The 21,276-nt window shown below is 29.7% G+C and overlaps 1 protein-coding gene across 1 annotated transcript; it reads right to left on the bottom strand.

Moving 5' to 3' along the window:
- Positions 1-925: 925 nt before the first annotated feature.
- On the bottom strand, positions 926-4,553 carry LOC149519107 (receptor-like protein Cf-9 homolog). Its single transcript, XM_089759446.1, has one exon. It carries the CDS (start codon positions 4,387-4,389, stop codon positions 1,141-1,143), a length of 3,249 nt encoding a protein of 1,082 aa, XP_089615572.1. The 5' UTR covers positions 4,390-4,553; the 3' UTR covers positions 926-1,140.
- Between the last annotated feature and the right edge of the window lie 16,723 nt (positions 4,554-21,276).

Here is a 21,276-nt window from a genome sequence, read left to right as displayed (position 1 = left end):
TTTAATATAATTTTAATATATTTAAGAAAATTTGGAAATGTTATTAATTTGTGTTAATATAATTTTTAATATATTGTGAACATCATTAATTTGTGTAATTATTGCAACATGCATGGTTATTTTTGTACTTTTAAAAAATATTTAATTTTTAACAATACTTTAACGTAATAATCTTTAATTCCTAAGAATTAAAAATGTGATTGTTAAGTAAATAAAATGATTTTAAATCACTAATAATAAAATCAATGATTATATTACTATGAGATCTTGCAAAATATATCAAATGCTACTTTAATGTCTATAGGAGCAAAAAAATCACAAATTTAGTACTATAGTACTTTAATGACTATAGCTGACAAACCCTTAGGTGGAAAGAGAGGTATTAGTCCCTGTATGGGCAAGACGAGTTATTAGTCCCGGTGAAACAAGATAAGGTAGAAATTTTTGAGGTTTCCTCGTCAGGATGGGAAAAGCAAGGCAAATTCCTTAAAAGCACTATTGATTCTTTGATGCCTATCAGAATTAAGAATTCTTATGTGGAACTTGGTCTTGCTTCCTAGCAATAGCAGTAGCAACAGGAAAAGCAAAGATGAAAATTTGGACATTTTTCAATGGATCCAATTAAAGTTAATCTAAAAGCAAAAAGAAAATTTTGGATATTTGATCTCATCATCATTGCCGATCAAAGCTAATTAATCAAAAGCAGCTAAGTGTAGGAGTATCATCATCTTTGCTTTTTATGTTGCCCCATTGATGATGTAAACTATTGTAATAAATATTGCGTGAATTATTGATTTTGGTGAAATTATAAGTCTACGTTCCTATTTTTCTCTTGTTAACAAGAGAAAAATTATCTTAATTCAAAAGACTATAACAAAAAGATTTAGTGGCTAAACATGCATTACATGTAAAAGCTATAGGGGAGTAGTGGCAAAAAATGAGAAAAATTCATAGTTTCGGAGTAAACAACACTGCAATCATACAATATGTAAATGCTCAGAATAGATGCTTACACACATTATTAAATACAAAGACAAACACATACATGAGTAACCTTCACCATGGGCAAAACATTTGATAGACTGCACTAAAATAAAATGTAAAAACGTAACAGCAACGCTTGAATATCCTTTGCACTGACTACGTCCTTCTTCCTCCACCATTGCGATTGCCAATCTTTGACCTTTTTTGCCTTTTATGATGTCGGTCTTCAACGAAAGCCACAATCCATTTTGGCTTACCAGTTTGAAAAACAACATATCCCATGACAAATCCAAAGACAACTCCACATCCATAACCTGTCAAAACTACTTTCCAACCAAAAGCAATGTTTGATTTTGAGCCATCTTCTTCCAGCAAGTTCGAAGGTGGTGGTGGCTCACTGTTGCTGCAACCTTTAGAGACTGGAAATCCACATAATCCCCTGTTTCCTTCGTATGAATCATTTCCAAAAGTGTTGAATTGTTTGCCTTGAGGAATCTGACCTTGAAGATGATTTTCAGAAACATTAAAGACAGAAAGAGATGTCAGATCTATCAATCTTTCTGGAATCGTCCCACCCAGCTTGTTCGAAGAGAGGTCCAGCCATTCAAGACTAATCAAATTCCCTATCGAAGTGGGGAGACATCCGCTAAGATTATTATGAGAAAGGTTAAGCCCTTTGAGTGAGCTAAGCTTTCCAATAAACTTTGGAATCTCTCCTTGAAACTTATTATTTGAAAGGTCAATGCTGGTCAACTTGGAGAAAATTTTTTCCACTTCCATCTCTACTCCTTTGATTGTAATTTCAATGGAATAGCTATAGAATTCACCACTAGGCCCACCATTCACCCCCATGTATCGCATTGCACTTTCATTTCCCGTGAGATTTATCATAGCTTTGAAATTTTTTATATATCTCACAGGTAGTGTTCCAGTAAAAGAATTGCTTGAAATGTCAAAAATTTGGATTTTGGAAAAAGAATTACTAGACTTGTCTTGTATGGAACCTTGTAGTTGATTTGACCGCAATACAAGAACTTGTAGCTCTGGAAGACTTCCCACCCAACGAGGAAATGTATCATTGATCTTGTTGTCACCAAGATCTAGCAGTTCCAAACCTCTACAATTAAGGATGGATCGCGTTAAAGGCCCTTCCAATTGATTGCCATTTAAGTTGGGATTCTTCAATTGACACCCCTTTGCAAAAGTTGGAGGAATGATTCCATGAAATTTGTTCATTTGTAGATTCAACATCCAAAGATTGCCACTTAAATTTCCCAAGCAATTGGGAATGATTCCACTCAAGTTGTTGTGGGACAAGTCAAGAAAACCAAGAGAAGTCATATTGCAAATTATAGAGGAGACCTCTCCGCTCAAACTATTATTTGAGATAAAAAAGACAAATGTTGTGAAAGGTGGAATTGGAAGATCTCCATGAATCAAATTGGAGCTTAGGTCAAGAAATCGAATTTCCTTCCACGGAAGTTGCTCAATATCTGTCAAAGAGTTGTGAGATAGATTTAAGTAAGATAAAGAGTTCTTCCCCACATCCCACATCCACTTGGGAATCTTGCCATAAATTTTATTATTGGAAAGGTCTAAATGATACAAACTTTTTGAGCCTCTTATGAATTGGGGGAATTCGCTAACATTGCAAGAAGACAAATGCAAATATTGAAGATTAGGCAATGTAAAAACAGCACTAGTGCCATTAGAGTTTAAGGATAGACGGTTTAAAGAAAGATCAAGCAGCCAAAGATTTTGGAGTTTGGAGAACATGCTAAACTCTACAATACCACTTAGATTATTTGATGATAAAGAGAGAATTGTAAGGTTCACGAGTTGGGATATTGAAGATGGAATAGAACCTTGGAGTTTATTATTTTGTAACTCTATATCTTCCAGAGAGTTGTATTGAAATTCTTTGATATGACCACAGAATTGGTTATCAGAGAGATATATCGGCTTTAAGGAGGAAATGGTATACAACCATGATGGACTCGAACCTTCTAGCATATTTCCAAAAATGTAGAAAAATTCAAGTTTTCTTAGGTTTGTGAGTGACGATGGAATTGATCCACTAAAAGAGTTCTCTGACAAGCACAAATAACTGAGTTGCGAGAGGTTCCCCAATGATCTTGGAATTGGTCCCGATAGGTTGGAATTAAAGAGACGCAAAAACTTCAAGGAAATAAGGTTTCCGATTGAATTGGGCAATCCTCCTCCTGAGAAAAATGCGTTTGATACATCCAAATGCTCCAAAGATACTAAATTGCCAACCGTTTTAAACAATTCTCTAGAGAAGGACATAGATGATAGATCCAAAAGTTTGAGATGGCTGCTTCGATTGAATCGTGGAAGATTTAGAATGAGGTTTCTGTTGTATCCTAAATTGAGCAACTTGAGGTTTGGCAGGTGGAAAATGTTTTCTAGGAATTTTCCTCGCAAACCACAATGATTGAGACCAAGAGACCTTAAAGATGAGGATAGATTCCTCAAGACATTAGGATTAATAGAAGACATGTCGATTCCACCAAGAAAAAGTTGTCTGACCTCAGTTAGGTTGTGAACAAGTCCTTCCAAAGTATGTTTGTCTAGTGTTTGATAGTATTCGTCAAAAAGCGGAAATTTATTCTGAAAGAGATCAAGTGATACCAATTTTGACAAGTGGGAGACTTGGGATGGGACTTGTCCGGAAAAGTGTGATCCAGAGAGGTTGAGATACACTAGACTTGCAAACCCACCAAACTTAGACGACATCTTGGAAGAGTTAAAATCGTTGCAGGCCAGGTTGAGCTTCTGAAGGTGTGGAAGATGGAAGAGAGTACTATTGGAAGGGATGGTGCCATATAGCCAACTGCAACTCAAGTCAAGGCCAATCACTTGACCTTTTATATTATTACAAGTCACCCCACCCCATAAGCAGCAATCCATACCTTCCTTCCATGAATCTGTCTTGGGATAAGATTTAATGCCAAAATAGTCACAGTACCGAGAACGAGTTTTATCAATCGCAAAAGAGTTCTTGAATTGGATCAGTGCAACAGCTTCATTGTGAGAACAAAGCTGAGTTGTTGGAGAAGAAGAAGAATAGGATGACAGATTACCTTCAAAAAACAAGAAGAACAAGACAAGGTAAAGGAATAGATGGGCTCGGAGTAAGCACCACATTTTTTTTTCTAGCAAGAGAATATGAAAATTAATGGTATGAAATATGATTGCTTTGAATGAGTTTATATAGATTGCACTGCAGAACCAAAATGTAGAAAGTATTGCTTTATCCTCCAAGGGGAAGCCAATTTGCAGAACAAGAGCTACGTCCATTATTGAAAAGATTAGAGTGCGAAGACTTAGAGAGGAAGACTTGCCAATGTGAATTAACTCGATCTTGCTTCCGAGCAATAGCATTGTCAATCTATCAAATCAAAAAAGGAAAGATGAAATTTTGTGTATTTGTCAATCCCATCATCATTACATTGGACATTTGTAAATACAGAAGCATACCTCAAAGAAACTTCGCATTTTCCACATGACTATGGAAAATGTTTTGCTTGAAATTAAATCGGTGTGATTTCAATTATTTCCATTTAAACTAAAGGGAAACTGCATTTTTCTACCACACGTTTAAATTCAGAACAGAATAAGGGGAAAAAAAAACTCTATCACATACGAAATTCTAAGGCAAAGACTTGGTTGGTAACAGAATTATCTATGTGTTTACCAAGAAGATCTGAATGCTGGAACCAGCTTCTTTGAACCATTAATTAATTAATTAAGCTACCTAAAAGCAAATGGGAACGTGGGATCTACTGATTGCAAAACCCCAACTTCTTTCATATTAGCGCATTGATTCAAGACTAAATAGTTCATTCAATTACTGTAACATTTGTTGATTTCACTTCTTGAAGTATTTACTACGATTTGGATAAATGAAAAAGAAATGAATTGAAATTCATTACCTTAGCTTGGGCTTTTCTCCACGGCGTGCACGGACCAAAACATCGCAGAATTCCACACAAAATGTACAATTTGCAATACTGACGATGCCTGTTTGAGAAAAAGATGATATAAGCAACAACATCGGAATGCTGGAACTACCATCTTTGCACCTTCAATCAAGGTACCTAAAGGAAAATAGGGAGATGGGATCCACCAATTGCAGCACCCCAACTTAACATCAGTGCATTAGACTTCAACACAGATTAGTTCACCCAATCTGATCTGTAACATTTTTTACTGTTTAAAGTTTTTGTTACCATTTGAATTGTGCATATGCTAATTCCCACTTGTTTAACTATATAATTGTCCCAAGTTGATTAATGCTGTAAATGATTTTGATAAATTCATTGGGAATTATTGCTTTTGGGGTAACATCATTGTTGCCCATTGATGATGAAACATTCCACTTCTTAAAGAATAAGCGAATCTCACATTGATGATGTAAACGATTGTGATAAATATTGTGAGAATTGTTGCTTTTGGAGAAATTATTGGTCTATGTTCCTATTTTTCTTTTTTAATAAGAGAAAAATTATCTCAATTCAAAATACTAGAACAAAAAGGTTTAGTGCCTAAGCATGCATCACATGTAAAAGCTATTGGTGATCAGTAGTAAGGAATGAGAAAAGTTCAAAGTTTTAGAGTAAACAACACTTCAAAAATATATATATTTGTTGATTTAGGGAAAGAGATTTTGTAATGCTCCTAATTCCACATTAGAAGAATGTGTGGATATGGTATGATATATAAATTGAGACTTAAATCCAAATTTGTGAGACATTTTTTATGAGACAAAACCAAAAAACCTTCAGGTTAAAGTAGATAATACTTCTTAAGTTGGGTGTAGATCTCACAAATGGTATTAGAGCGGTTACTAATCGACAGAAACTAAGTGCTTTTATCATGGGAGCCACTAAATACTACATGATGGGGAGTTACTTCTAGAATCTCAACGTCTTGTGTGATTTTGATTCTGTAATTGGATTTAACTTGACAGAGACATCAAGTTTTAAAGTTGGGGAGATTGTAACACCCTCAATTTCACATTGGAAGAATATGTGGATATGGTATAATATATAAATTGAGACTAAAACTCAGTGAGGCTTTTGGATCAAACTGGACAATACCTCTTAGATTAGATGCGAATCTCCACATATTCGAAACCAATCTCATCTCTTATTTAGCTAAAGACTCAAATATATGATATTTTCTTATTTAACTTTCTCATATGATATCTTGCATCCATTGAATTCAATTCATTATTTTTCACTAACAAATATTCCTTAATAAAAATTCTTTTAATTTTGTTTTTTCATGATAACTATTATTGTCGTATTGTTAAAAATAATGCAATATTTTAACTTGTATATAAAATCATGAAAATCACATATTTAGTACTACATATAGAGTCTTGTTTGCTGGTTTTGTCCCCGTTTGGACAAGATGAGCTTTCCATCTTTACTTTTCTGAGTGTTGCTCGCCATATTATCAATCATTCACCTATTACCTAAAGGCAACAAAGAGGTGAGATCCAACAAGAAGAAAAAAATGAGCATTTCATCAGTGAATTCAAGACAACTATTCAACTTCTTTGTTTGTTTGTTTTTATACCTCAATAGTAGATGTCCAAGTCTTTTCCAGCTGCCTGCCTTATCATCTACGGGAACCCAACTTGCAAATCAGAGGGACGTTCGTTGGCACCTAAAGAAAAATTGGGAGGTGGGACCCACCAATTTTAGCACCTCAACTTCACATCAGTGCATTCGACTGCAAGACAGATTAGTTCACTTAATTTGATCTGTAACGTTTTCCACAGTGAAATGTGTATACGCAGATTCTATTTGTTGAATTATATAGGTGTCTCAAGTTGATTAATGCTGTAAATGATTCTGATAAACTTATTGGGAATTGTTGCTTTTGGGGAAATCGTGGGTCTATATTCCTTTTTTTCTCTTTCAACTAGAAAAATTATCTAAGTTCAAAAGACAAGAACAAAACAAATTTAGTCCTTCAGTGTGCATCAATGAATGTAAAACATTGAATTTAATCCTTTTCTAAGTTTCTGTTACTTGGTTTGACGGATCTTGATGACCAACAAAGTTGAAAATGTGATTTGGAAGGCTTGGGAAAGGCAGATCTGCTAACCATTCCAATCTTTGTTGAAGAAACTTTTGAACCACAAATTGAGCATTTTGTTTACTCAAGGTAGGAATGTTAGTGGTTTCTTCGTTTTTTCATCAGTATGTGGAAAAAGCCAGGCAAATTCCTTAAAGCGCGATCAGAACTAAGAATGCTTCTGTGGAACTTGTGCTTTGTGTAACTTGCGTGAGGCTTAAAGATTAACCATATGATTGAAACTGACAACTCATGCCAAATTCATTTCTTTGCTTCCCTCTTTAGGCAATTAAAATCAATATACCAAGAAAAATTTTAAAGAAAGTAAACAGGAATAATTGATTTCACCCATGTAAACTACTAGGTGAAATAAATTATAACCCTGTTAATTGATGAATTAAGATCATCAATGTTAGGTGAAAAAAATAATCTTCCGGGTGCAGGTATCATGATCAGTAATAATGTTTTAAAATAAAAATATTTTTCTCATAAATAATTAAGCAATACCAAGTATGAAAATTTGGGTTTAAAAAACTAGATTACGAATTAATTTAGTGAAGAAATTATGGTCTAAAAGCAATGTTTAATTAATTTTGAGCCAACTTCCAGAAAAGTTTAGACGTGGCAGTTTGTGGTAGTGGCTCATTGATGATGCAACCTTAGGAGATCGGAAATCAACCAAACTGGCAACTGGATTTGGATTCCTCAAGCTTTTTAAACTGGTTTAAAATTTTTGGATAGTTCGAACACCAGAGTTTATTAAGAAAAGTATCGTCCCTTATTTTCAGATGATATCAAACGTTAACCAATTAATTTTTATGTGCATAGTTTCAAGAAATAAATATAAATCATATGTGGATTTCCATTGATTTTTTTTCTTAATTTTTAAAAAACGTAACAAAATGTCAAGTAAATCGATCATCATTGGAGTTGGATGTAGTGAAGCCATGAATTAGTATGTGAAAAGATTAAATTTGAGAAAAAGAGAAAAATTATAAAAAATTATTATTACTGAATTTTTATTCGAAGGATTTTTTTAAACTTTTTAAACTTAATTTTTGTTAAAATAAAAAGAATATGATTCTCATCATCTTCAATATTCTTATATTATTAAGGGCTATGTAAGCTTTTATAAGAGCACAAAAAATTTCACATATACCTCAAACTTCAATTATTTCAAAAAATTATACATAACTTTAATTATCTAACTCATTATGATAATAGCTCTATTCTCCAAAGAGATCACTTCAAAATTCTACCGTATGAGCTACGTCCGTAGAGAAAAAAAATTGTGATGACTGACAAGACCTATCAATCCAGCTAGGAAGAGGAAATTTTGGGCATTTCATCCAATTAATCACTTATATTTTTGTCTCATTACTGCAAATATGTAATCTGCACTGGAAATTAATTGTTTTCTTTTATTAAAAGGTAGATGATAAATCTTAAGTCAATTCTAAAGAAAATAAGATCAAACAAGGTCCTAATCATAGTAAATGCTCATGTTGTAATCCAAATTTAGGTCGATGATCTACATGTAATTGTATGAACGTGTCCACTATAATTGACTAGACTAATATCAATTTAAAATTAAAAAAATTGAAAGAATTCTTTGTTTTTCATTTTCTTCATAAAAGTGATTGCCATTGTCCTTAACTTATATAGAATAATCGTGTAATCTTCAATTTATATAAGAGATGAAACTTGAATTTCTTTTTCTAGTTTTTATCAATAATAAAACCATTACCCGAAGGAGATTATGGTCCAATTCCATTTTAGACCTCAGCTTGAACTTGACTCCACGAAGTGCATCCATAGAAATATTGCAGAATTTCCCAAAAAAAATATAATTAGCAACATCTTAATGCTGGAACTAGTGTCTTTGTACCCTCAACTAAGCTACCTAAACAATTAACAAGATTTTGACTTTAACTTCCTATAGGGTTCAAAGACTCAAAATGATATGAAAGCAATATAAAATTTGTGTATTTCCTTACATTTTCCAATTGCAAGTGGAAAAATCCAATATGAGAGGAAGATATTCAAGGAAGGGCAGACAACAGACTGAGTAATGAATGAAAAAGACTGAGACTTGACAGAAGGTTATAAGTCTAGAAATTGCAGAAGTTGGACAATTTCATTGGAAAAGTATTTTCTTGTGGTTCATTAATTAAATTATCTAACTCATTAATTGCAGTATAAGCTACGTTCATGGAGAAAAATAATGTGATGATCCACAAGTCCTATCAATCCAGCTAGTAAGACGAAATTCTGGTTATTGATCCAATCAATCAATTATATGTTTTGCCTCATTAATGCTAGTATGAAATCCACACTGAAAATTAATCTTTGTTTTTTCATTTATCTAAAGAGATCAAGAAATAAATTTCAAGTAAATTCTGAAAAAGGTAGGAACAAAAAAGATCATAATCGTAGTAAATGCTCATTTTTTAATCTTAATTTGGGCCAATGAAAATGCTTGGTTTACAGAAATTATTGTTATGAATTTGAAATCAAAAAAAGTTTTAAGAAAAATGAATTATTTCCATTTTCTTCAAAAATTGTTGTACCCAACTTCAAATCAGTCCATTATACTTCAAGAAATATTAGTTTACCTAATTTGATCTGTAACTTTTTTTACAGCTGAAAGTTGATTAATGTTGTAAATGATTCTGATAAAATTATTGTAGATTGTTACTTTGGAGGAATTGTGGGTTTATGTTTTTTTTTCTTTTAACTAAAAAAATTATCTCATTTCCAAATACTAGAAAACAAAAAATGTTGCCCTTCAGTGTGCACCGCTGAATGTAAAACCTTGAAATTAATCAATATCTAAGTTTCTGTTAGCAGGTTTGATGGAAATTGATGAACAACAAAATTGTCCAAAACTGATTAATATCTTTGCTCCATCCTTCATATCAGTGAATTCAAGACAACTATTTAATTTTTTATTATAGAAAAACTATTATTCAGGATGACTTGCATATTTCTGCAATTACAACGAAACTTCTTTGTTTTGTTTGTTTTCAGACCTCAATAGTATATCTCCAAGTCTTTTCGAGTTGCTTGCTTTATCCTCTACTGGGAAGCCAACTTGCAAATGAGAGGGACGTTCGTTGGAAAAAAAATACTATAAGAAAACAAGCTTTAGCGATGGAAAATTATCTACGAAAAGTGTGATGACTAAGAGAGGAAGCCATGTCAATGTCAATTGCCAATCAAATTTAATTTAAAAGCAATAGCATTGTCAATCTACCAAATCTAAATGCAAAGATGATAATTTGGACAATTCACATTGCCAATCAAAGTTAATCTAAAAGCAAAGAGGAAAATTTGAACATTTGATCACATCATCATTGCGGATCAAAGCTAATCAAAAGCAAAGACTGTAGACACCCATTTTTGTTCGGGCCCAATTGGGCCCATTTTGGTCAAGCCCAACTAGGCCCATTACAGCCCATTTTGGTCCAATTATTATTATTATTATTATTATTATTATTATTTTGTTTTCTTTTTTGCTTAATCTGCACGTGAATGAAGAGCAAGATCACAATATTTTTAGGTCAACACAGAATCAATTTAATACTATTGAAATTTTGCACCTAGAATCTCGTCTTGACAGAATGATATCCCATGAATTAAGCCAGGGATTGATTTTGTCTGTTTCTCAAATTGATCCTAAGTTGCCTATAAATTCGACCTATTCTGCAAAGCAAAATCACACAGAAAACTGACAGAAAAACAAAGAAAAAATCATTGAAAGAAGTTTGGGGAAATTTCAAGCAGAAAGGGTTCTAAAATTTGGTCTCAGGATTTTGGGGTTAATTTGTGATTTTGGTAGTGAATTTAGGTTTCTGGGGTGAGTTCAAGGTTATAGAAGGTTCGGGGAAGATTTAGAACCATCTGGGAAATTTTTTGGATTTTTTTAGAATTTTTTTCGAATTTTTTAGCTTTGGTTGAATTTTTCAGCGAAGTATGAATTTTCTGATGAAGTTTCTGGCGACCGGTTGAATTTTATGATCACATTTTAGCCAACTTCTCAAAAACCTATGGTTTTCTAGTTTCTGGTTGAATTTTTCGACAACTTTTTTAGAAACCGATGGGTTTTTGGGTCCCGATTGAAGTTTTCGATGAAAATTTCTAGAGAGAAGATAGAGCGTTTCGGTCTAGAGAGAGAGAAGACAGAAGGAATTCTGAAGCAAAGGTGTTTAGAATTGGCTTATATAGCTGCCTGGAATGACATAGTTTTGGTAAGCCATGATCTACGCGTCAACTTGAAGGCCCGCATGCTAACCCGCGTCTTGACTTGATCCGATCGAAAGATTACTCCTGCCGCTAATATCCTTTTTTTGAAAAATATATTTCAAAAAAAAATTTTGAAAATAATGTTTTCAAAATAATAAATAAATGAAAAAAAATTTTGAAAGGGTTTACTGTTCTAATAAAATTCATAAGTTATCTGGTAAATTATAAAAATGAGCAAAGCTTGGATAATTCAAAATCAAACTAGTATCATCCCTTGGATGGACGCTTTAGGGGTGTTACAACCTTCCCCATGTGGAACCAACTTCTGAACCTAGTCTCTGTTTTGCAGATCAGCTTTAATCAGGTGGTCAATCACACCTAATCTAAAGGGGTGTTACAGCCTTCCCTATGTGGAACCAACTTCTGAACCTAATATCTGTTTTATAGATCAGCTTCAATCAGGTGGTCAATCACACCTAATCTAAAAAGATTGGTGACAACTCCTTTTCATTTCAAATTTAGCGGTAGGTCACAGATCTATACGTTATGACAAAGACAAATATCAGACCACGTAAAATTTGCAGACCCATGCAATTTATGGACATTTCATCCAACAATGCAAATTAATATAGAAATACCAGGCCAAGTAAACTTGTAAATACTGAAGCAAATAAACTTTATATTTTCAATTAATTGCATTTAAACTATGGATAAGCTCAACAATATTGAAATCACTATCCCAGAAAGTCAATCCTTGCTAAGTTTTGCTATTTAATTCCAACTGGAAACTACTTGTTTGCAATTTTGTCATCTTTTCTTTATTCCCAGCAAAGGAAAGCTAATTTTAGTTGGGGAAGCTCGGAAACAAACCAATGATCAATCAACTCTGGTACTGCTATAAAAAATGTGTTAGTAATTATACTAATTTTGAAGGTAGGCTTATGTGATTGAAAGGAAAAAAAAAAAAAGGAAGTGGTATTTTCATGAGGCAAAAGTATTAACAACATGTATAAATAATACAAACAGCAAAAGTTGATCTACTATCTCACACTAAGAAAGAATGTTTGGTAGAAAATATGACTTGAATTTGGCATTGAAAAACTCCAATCCAAGTAAATACTAGCCAAAAGATGAATTAATTATGCCTTGAATTTGAAAATAACATCACTTTTACTATGAACAATTGAAATTATTAGAGTTCGAAAATAAATATTTTAATTGATTATAACAAAATTATGAATTCTTGATGATTATTGAATTTTGATTAGAGAATTTTTTTTTTTTTTTTGTTATTCTTTAGCCTTAATTTTTCTTAAAAAAATATGGTTATCATGATCTTCAATGTTCTTATATTATTAAGGGCTATGTAAACTTGTATAAGATCACAAAAAATTACATATACGTCAAAATTTAATAATCTCAAAATATTTTTCTGTGGTTCATTATTTAAATTATCCAACTCGTTATGATAACAGCTTTATCCTCCAAAGAAACCAATTCAAAATTTTGCAATATGAGCTACATTCATGGTGAAAAAAATTGCTATAACAGAGAAGACTATGATTCCAGCTAGTGAGAGGAAATACTAGGCATTGATCCAATCAATCACTTACATGTTTTGTCTTATTAATTGGATTATCTAACTCATTAAGACAATGGATTTAACCTCCAAAGAGACCAATTCAAAATTTTACAGTATGAGCTAAGTTCATAAAGAAAAAAAAATACAACCCACAAGTCCTATCTGTCCAGTTAGTAAGAGGAAAATCTAGTCATTGATCCAATCAATAGGTTATATGGTTTGCCTCATTAATGTAAATATGAAATCCACACTGGAAATTAATCTTTGTTTTTTCATTTATCAAAAGAGAATAGATAATAAATTTCAATTCAATTCGAAAAAAATAAGACCAATAAAGGTCCTAATCCTAGTAAATGCTCATGTTCTAATCTTAATTGGGGCCAATGAAAATGCTTGGTCAACAGAAATTTTTGTTATCAATTTGAAACCAAAAAAAATTAAAAAAATATTATTTCCATTTTCTTCATAAAATTCTAGTACCCATCTTCAAATTAGTGCATTCTACTTCAAGAAATATTAGTTTACCCAATCTGATCAGTAACTTTTTCTACAACTGAAAGTTTTTGTTACCATTAGAATTGTGTATATGTTGATTCCACTTATTGAATTAAATAGGTGTCTCGAGTTGATTAGTTCTGTAAATGATTTTGATAAATTTATTAAGAATTGTTACTTTTGGAGAAATTGTGTGTCTATGTTCTTTCTCTTTTTTTTTCCTTTTAACTAGAAAAATTATCTCACTTCCAAAGACTATAACACAAAAAAAAAATTTGCCCTTCAATTTGCATCGATGAATGTAGAATCTTGAATTTAATCAATATCTAAGTGTAAAGAGATTATTAGTTTCAAAGGGTGAATGTAAATTAGGTGTGAATTTTCACTTAATTCTTCTACTTGCTTTTCCTTTTAAAGAATGCAACAAAGTGTCCAATAAATCGTTTTTTATTGGATGCAATCAGGCCATGAATTTATAGGTGAAATGATTAAATTTGAGAGAAATTCTGAAACTGGAAAACATTCTATGCCGCTTTAATCATTTATGATCAAAAGAATTATTTTTTATGAATTGTTATATTACAAAACACAAATTTTATTTTTTAATATAGAAATTTTTTTAATAGCGTTTGCATTCGAATTTTTTTATTATTTAAAAAGATTATAAAAATTAATTATTGGAATCACACCAATTTTGGGGCAATTTATTGGCAATGGAACCAGTTTTTTTAAAATAACTTATAAAAATAAAATGTAAATAACTTTTTGTGACCGAGCCAATTTTGAGGTGTCTTTGTAATAAAAAAAAAACTAATTATTTTTAGATTGATTGATCAAAACAATCATATTTGATAATTTTTTATGTAAAAAAGGAAGTGTTCTTGAGCTGAGTTAGGTTGGATTCGGGCCAGATTCATACTTGTTATTAATAGTTTATATGTTTGTTTAGATCCATTTCAGTTCGAAATTTCAGACCTTAAAATTTTCACAAACTCGGCCAAAATTAAAAAAATAAATCTCATTCCCACGTATTAAACTTAATTTATATAAAAAAAATTAAAAATATTGTCGTAACGGTTTTGTGTCCACCTGACGAATTGGAAAAGAAATAAAAAAAATAACGAAGTCGCCACCAATCTTTATTGGCTATGTGTGATTGACCATCTATTAAAACATATCCTTTTAATAAAATCTTAAAATTAATTAAAATTTATTAAGAGGATAATTTTAGAGTCTGCGTAACAATCTGGGTTCGAAAGTCAGTTACGTGTAAGGAAATATTAGCACCCCCACAACGCCCGTTTAAAACGGTATCAATTAACTATGTATTATCCTTTGATTTTGATTAAAAAAAGTCTCATTTTCAGTGTTTGAAAAATAATTTTCTTGATTTTTTATTTATTGGAAATTTTTTTTTTATTGTTTAAATTTTATTCGAGAAAAATAAATTAGAACCATTTTATTGAAATAACTCTTAAAATGTTCCAGTATGTTGGTAATATTAAAAGAATTATCTCTCACCTAACGATTTCTTATGCATCGCTTTTTGAAATACCTTAGAATCTCATCTTCAGAGGCTCAAATTTACTTTTCGTAAAAAAATATGTCGTGCATGCAATGTAGAATGTTATCATGTTGATGCACACATTTTATTCCTTTTTTAGAAATTTTATTTATTGTTTTATTAATTTTTTATTTTTAATTGAAATTTTGAAGAAAAAAGAATTTTATTATATTGAAGATTTTCTATAAATATTCTAATACACTGGTAATATTTAAAAAAAACTTCTCACCTAGGGATTTCATAAAGCATCACTACTCGGAATACTTTTAGAGTCCCATCATTAGATGAAATTTCTTTTTTTTTTTCTTATTTTTTACTATTATTTTTAATAAATTAATTAATTTTTATTTATTATTAACAAAAAGAAAAATTTTATTGTATTGAAAAATTTTTATAAATACTTCAATACACTGGTAATATTTAAAAAAATCTTTTCACCTAGAGATTTCATAGGCATTACTACTCGGAGTACCTTTGAATCCCATTATTGGATAAAATTTTTCTTTTCTTATTTTTTTATTAATTTTGTATTATTTTTATTTAATTAACATTTTTTTACCAATTATTTTATAAGGTTTATTCAAAATTATCAAAAACTTTTATTATATTATATTATTTATTATTAATTAATTATTATTATAAAATAACAAAAAATTATTCTAGTAAATTTAAACAATTTAACATGCAATAATATCAAGAATAATAATTAAAATAACAAAAATTATATATATAAAAAATATAAAAAAATTCAAAAAAATTTTCTTTTTACTTGAACTGGACCGGTCAATAGTTTGGTCAATGCACGATTCGGTCCGACGATTTGGTCTAGCATCAGTGGTTCGGTTTGGGTCAGGATGGTTCGGTTGGCCGGGGTCAGTTCAGATGGACCAGTTAAAGGCTAAGGAGAAGCGGGTTGCAGGTCGGGTACGTGAACCCCGAGTCGAGTCACGGGTTGACGAGCAGAGCTCAAAACGACGTCGTTTTGGGAGTTTTATTGAAACGGTGTCGTTTTGGCTATTGGCAGCTTATATAAAAGGCCCAAAATTTTTTTTCAGCCATTTCTCTTCTCTCACAAAAAAAAACCCCTATTTTTTTTCTCTTCAACCAAATGCAGGTGGCCGATCGGTTACTGTCACCATCGTCACCACCGTCGGTCGTCGGCCACCGTCGCTGGTGACTGAAAAAAATCAAAATCACCTAAAATGTTCTTCTCAACCTCCTAAACACAGATTCAGCCTCCGTTTCACCTGAAAGTTTCCCAAACGGCGTAGATCTAGCTTGAAAGTTTTGGCCAAATTTTTTTTTTTTGGATTTATTTTGTTTAACAAAAAGTTTTTTTTTTATGAATTTGGTAAAAAAAAAATTTTTTTTTGGCAGAGCTCCTGTTTTTTTTTTTTAATTAATGGCTCCTCTCTTTTTTTTCATTTGCAAGTAACAAGCTCTATTTATAGATCTTTCTGATATTCAAATCCTAGATCTTCTAGGATTCGAATCTCATTTTTTTCAACCTAAAATCCACGCTGTCAATTTAGGTAGCGTGTCGAGTGGTTGTCGGTGGTGGTGACCGCTGGCATTTTAGACTTTGGTGATGGTACATTTAATGCACTCATACCTTAGTCAACTTGAATTGGATAAGGAATAAGAAGAAGGAAAAAGAAAGAAAGAAAAAAAATAGAAAAAAAAATAATAACAAAATGGTGTTTACAAATATGATTAAATTAAGTTTAATAGGATTATCTTTAAGTCTTATATATATATATATATATATATAAATTAAAAATAAAAATTATATTTGTAAAACTTTAAAATGCAAATTATATAAAATACAAATTAAGTTTAATAAAATATATTTTTTTTTATTTTTTTATTTTTATATATGTGAATTAATTTATATATAATTAACATATATATAAAAATAAAAAATTTATATATATGAATTCGGGTTGAGCCGAGTCAAGCTCGTGCTTTAAATCTTTTGTCCAAAACCTGGTTTGAAATTTAATCCAACCTAAAAATTGTATCAAAGGTCTTTTAACGGGTTTTAATTTTTTTGTTCAAACTTTTTCAGAACTTGGATGGACCTTCAGGTTTGGACAGATCACTCGGCTCTTGAATAAGTCTAATCATTAGCATATCATATGATTTATATTAGATTGTATTTATCATACAAAATCATTGAAAATAAATTTTAAAATTTTTTATAATAGGTTGTATTTATCATATAAAGCTATTGAAAATAAAATTTAAAATTATTTATAATATTATATAATTAATTAATAATAATTATATATTATTGAAACTCATTTTATTTCAAATTGAATATTCATATCTAACTTGAGATGGAGATTAAGAATTTTTCAATTAATTATTTTAATATTATTTTTATACTTTTTAACAATAATGATAAACCATATATTTAAATGTTAAAAAGTAAAAATAATAATAATAATAATATGAAATTTTTGAAACTTAAGAATTGTAAGTGCTAAAAGAAAATAATAATTTAGGGACAATCCAAAACACAAGTGGAGATTTAATTTGAGAAAAAAAGGAGTAACTTTTTAAATTTGTTTTTATTACGTTGATTAATATATTTTTGTCTATTAATTTTTTTTTATTTAAAGATAAGTAACTATTATTAATCAATTATATCATTTTTTATTTTTTTCTTTATCACTTTTAAATGTTCAAAATTTCTTTTAATCAGCTAATAAATCAATCTTTTTTTTTAATATTTTGTTCTTAATTTTATTTATTTCCTTTATATTTAATAAATATTATTTCATTATGTTAGAGTTATTTTGTTGATAATAAAACACATTATTTGAAAAACATAAAAATTATAAAATTTTATGAAAAACATTTAAAAAACAAAAAAGCTTAAATAAATTAACTTAAATAGTAAATTTTTTTTACCACTGAAGTAGGGAAAAAAGGAACATAGGTAAATCTAAGATGACACAATCTAAGATGAGCTAAGTGGTATACACAAAAAAGGACCCAATTAAACGACACATGACAAAAGATTAAGCCTTAAGTTAGTCAAATTCTTGTATTTGAATTGAAAGGGAACAACGTTAATATTATGGTATTGATTGCCTAAGGGTTACAAATAATTAATTATGTGAATAAAGTTCACAACTGAAATATAAGTGCCCAAATTAATTAATTTCATTGTTTCATTCTTTTGTCAGTTACAATCAATAACTTACAATTTTTTTCCCATTCAATGAGGTTGCTAAATTTAAAATTGTTAGGTATTATTTTTTATACATGTAAGATAGGCTATTAAAATTGATTTCAGGAATAATTGTGGCAATGACGATAATTGTTGGATATTTAATGTTAGGGGCTTTTTCTCAAAATTTTTCCTTCTTTTTTCTTTTTTTTACATGTTAAACAAATAAATAATTTATATGTTATATAAACAAACAATTTGTATGTTAAATGAATAAATGAATAGTTTAACAATTTACATGTTAAATAAATAAATAATTTATATGTGTGTTTATATTAATTTGAATTGTAAATAAATTTCAATTATTTTAAAAAATTTGTTCTACTTTTAAAATCAAACTAATCATAATTTTTAATACTAATGAAATTAATCATAATTTTTAATTCCAATTAAATTAATTATATTTATTAAATAATTATCTTTTCTTTTTTTATTTATTTAATTAATTTTTTATTTCAATATTAGTTTAAGATATTAGATTTAATCTACCAAGTTTATATTAAATAGATATGTTATGTTGACTATGGTATTTAATTTTAAACGTAATCTTTTTTTTCTAGGTTCCATTTTTAAGATATATTTGGAAATACAATATCCCACCGAAAGTCCAAAGTTTTATGTGGCATGCAATACATGACAGTATACCATCTAAATGCTTAATTTCTTAGATCCAGAGGTGTAAATTTAGATGATAACCAGTGTTTGTGGCAGTGTTGCAAATGTGTTGATGAAGATTGTGCTCACATTCTAATTACCTGTCAATTCTCTTGGGTTGTATGGTGCGCTATATTTACTTGGTGGAGGTTGACCTGGGTGGTGTCCAGGTGAAAGCTTCATAAATGATGGATCTGCTAAAGGTAAGCCAGGAAAAGCAGGGCGCGGCCGAGGTCTGAGAGATCATAAGGGGTACATTAGAGGTTTATTCTACGGTCCGCTGGGAGAACAGGAATCCAATATGGCTGAGATATTGGCCATTAAAACTGCACTACAATTGCTTTCTCCTTCACCGTGGCTGAAAAAGGGTGTTCTAAATATGGAATTATCAGAATCTAAAGTAGCTGTTAGTTGGGTAAGTAACATGAACATCAGACCAGGGAAGCAGTGGCCGATTTTTGCAGAAATAGATGAACTGGTGGAGATGATTGGAAAGGTGGAATTTGTACATACATGTAAAGAGGCCAACTGCTTTGCAGATTCCTTGGCAAGGATGGGTGTTAATAGTCCTATTTTGTTTCATGCCTGGTTGTAATAGGATGAGATTTTTAGTAGAGAATATACAGATGCTGGAAAACAATGTCTAATGGGGGATTAATAGGTGTAACAACTTTCTCTAATCAATAAAACTTCTTTGGCTGAGCAAAAATATAATTATATATAGATAGATAAATAATAAATTTATATAAATATTTTATAATTATAATTAGTTATTATTATATTATTAATAATATGATTAAATTAAAATATCATTTTAATATGATCAAAATATAACCAAATAGAATTAAGTAGTTAAAATAAAATAATTTAAATTATTTCTTTTTCATTTTAATTAGAATTATTGTATTCTTAATTATTATATTATTTCAATATTAGATTGAATATTATTATATAAAATATTTAAAATTTTTTGTTTTCTATTTTTTTAATCAAACTAATCATAATTTTTTAATACTAAGGAAATTAATCATAATTTTTAAATCTCATAAAATTGATCATAATTTAATAAATATTCTTTATTATTTAATTTATTTAATTAATTGTGTATAGATTATATTTTCTCAAAAAATCATAGTTTATATATTTTGTTTTCTTTTAAATTTTTTTTATATTTTTTATATTTATTATTTACTTTAACAATTATGATTAACACAGGTAAATCTAAGATGACAATATTTGTTGGATATGTAATGTTAGAGGCTTTTTCAATTTTTTTCTTTTCTTTTTACATGTAAAATAAATAAACGATTTGTATGTTAAATGACTAAGTGAATAGTTTAACAATTTACATGTTAAATAATTAAATAAATAATTTATATGTGTGTTTAGATTAATTTGAATTATAAATAAATTTGAATTATTTAAGAAATTTTTTTCCTTTCTTTTTAAAATCAAACTAATCATAATTTTTATACTAATGAAATTAATCAAAATTTTTAATTCAAATAAAATTAATCATATTTATTAAATAAATTTTTTGTCTCATTTGATTTATTTAATTAATATTTAATTCCAATAAATTAATCATATTTAAACATGACTAAAATTGTATCTCTATATCTAACCAATATGACATGGATTTCTAATGTGTACTATTAACCAACACTATCACCATTAATATTTGAGCCCAGAGGCAAGTGAAAGCTAAAAAAGTTGCCCCCCTCATTTCCCCTTTTAGAGATCTTGCTATACTAAAATTTGATATTTGTCGAAGTATGTCATAATAAATTTAAGAATTTGTATATTCATTTGCATAAAATATTAATAATTTATATTTTTGTTTTATATTTTACAAAAAAAAAAGTATCACAATTTGTATTGACATTGAAATTATGAAATATATTTTTTTATTTTTGTTAAATTCATTTATAATTTTTTATTAAAATTTTAAATCATATTATCTTTTTTTTTTTTAATCATTTTCATGTTGTGTCGTTATATTATCAAGTTTACATGAAATATCTCGGATTCGGTAAGCTGCTTTTGAGCTTGCGACCACTCTTCCAATAGTTAAGTTCAAATACAAGAGTATTCCAGCAACAAGAGCGACAAAACGAATCTAATAACTATAGCTTTTCCTTTCATATCAATTCTATCTAGCAACTTCCGGATAAAACATAGAGAAAAACATATCCAAAATATATTCTATGTTCTAACTCTTGGCCTGCTTCGACATCCTCAATCTCTACTCTCTTTTTGGTCTCCAAAACATACTTTGCTGGTTAAGTGTAGATATCAGCATCAAAATTTACTAATGTCCTATTTATAAGAACATAGCCAACATTAGACGACCTTATAGGGCATTCTCCCCAGTGCCACTGACAGGCTCTAGTTAATTTTCTG

This window comes from Durio zibethinus, chromosome 4 (assembly GCF_047325235.1).
Source record: "Durio zibethinus cultivar Kanyao isolate XHJ-2024 chromosome 4, ASM4732523v1, whole genome shotgun sequence".
Taxonomy (NCBI): domain Eukaryota; kingdom Viridiplantae; phylum Streptophyta; class Magnoliopsida; order Malvales; family Malvaceae; genus Durio; species Durio zibethinus.
This window is presented reverse-complemented; position numbering and strand designations above follow the sequence as displayed.

What these genes read in the sequence shown, in the direction of transcription:
- LOC149519107 (XM_089759446.1), bottom strand. Translation starts at nt 4,389, where the DNA reads ATGCTATTGCTCGGAAGCAAGATCGAGTTAATTCACATTGGCAAGTCT.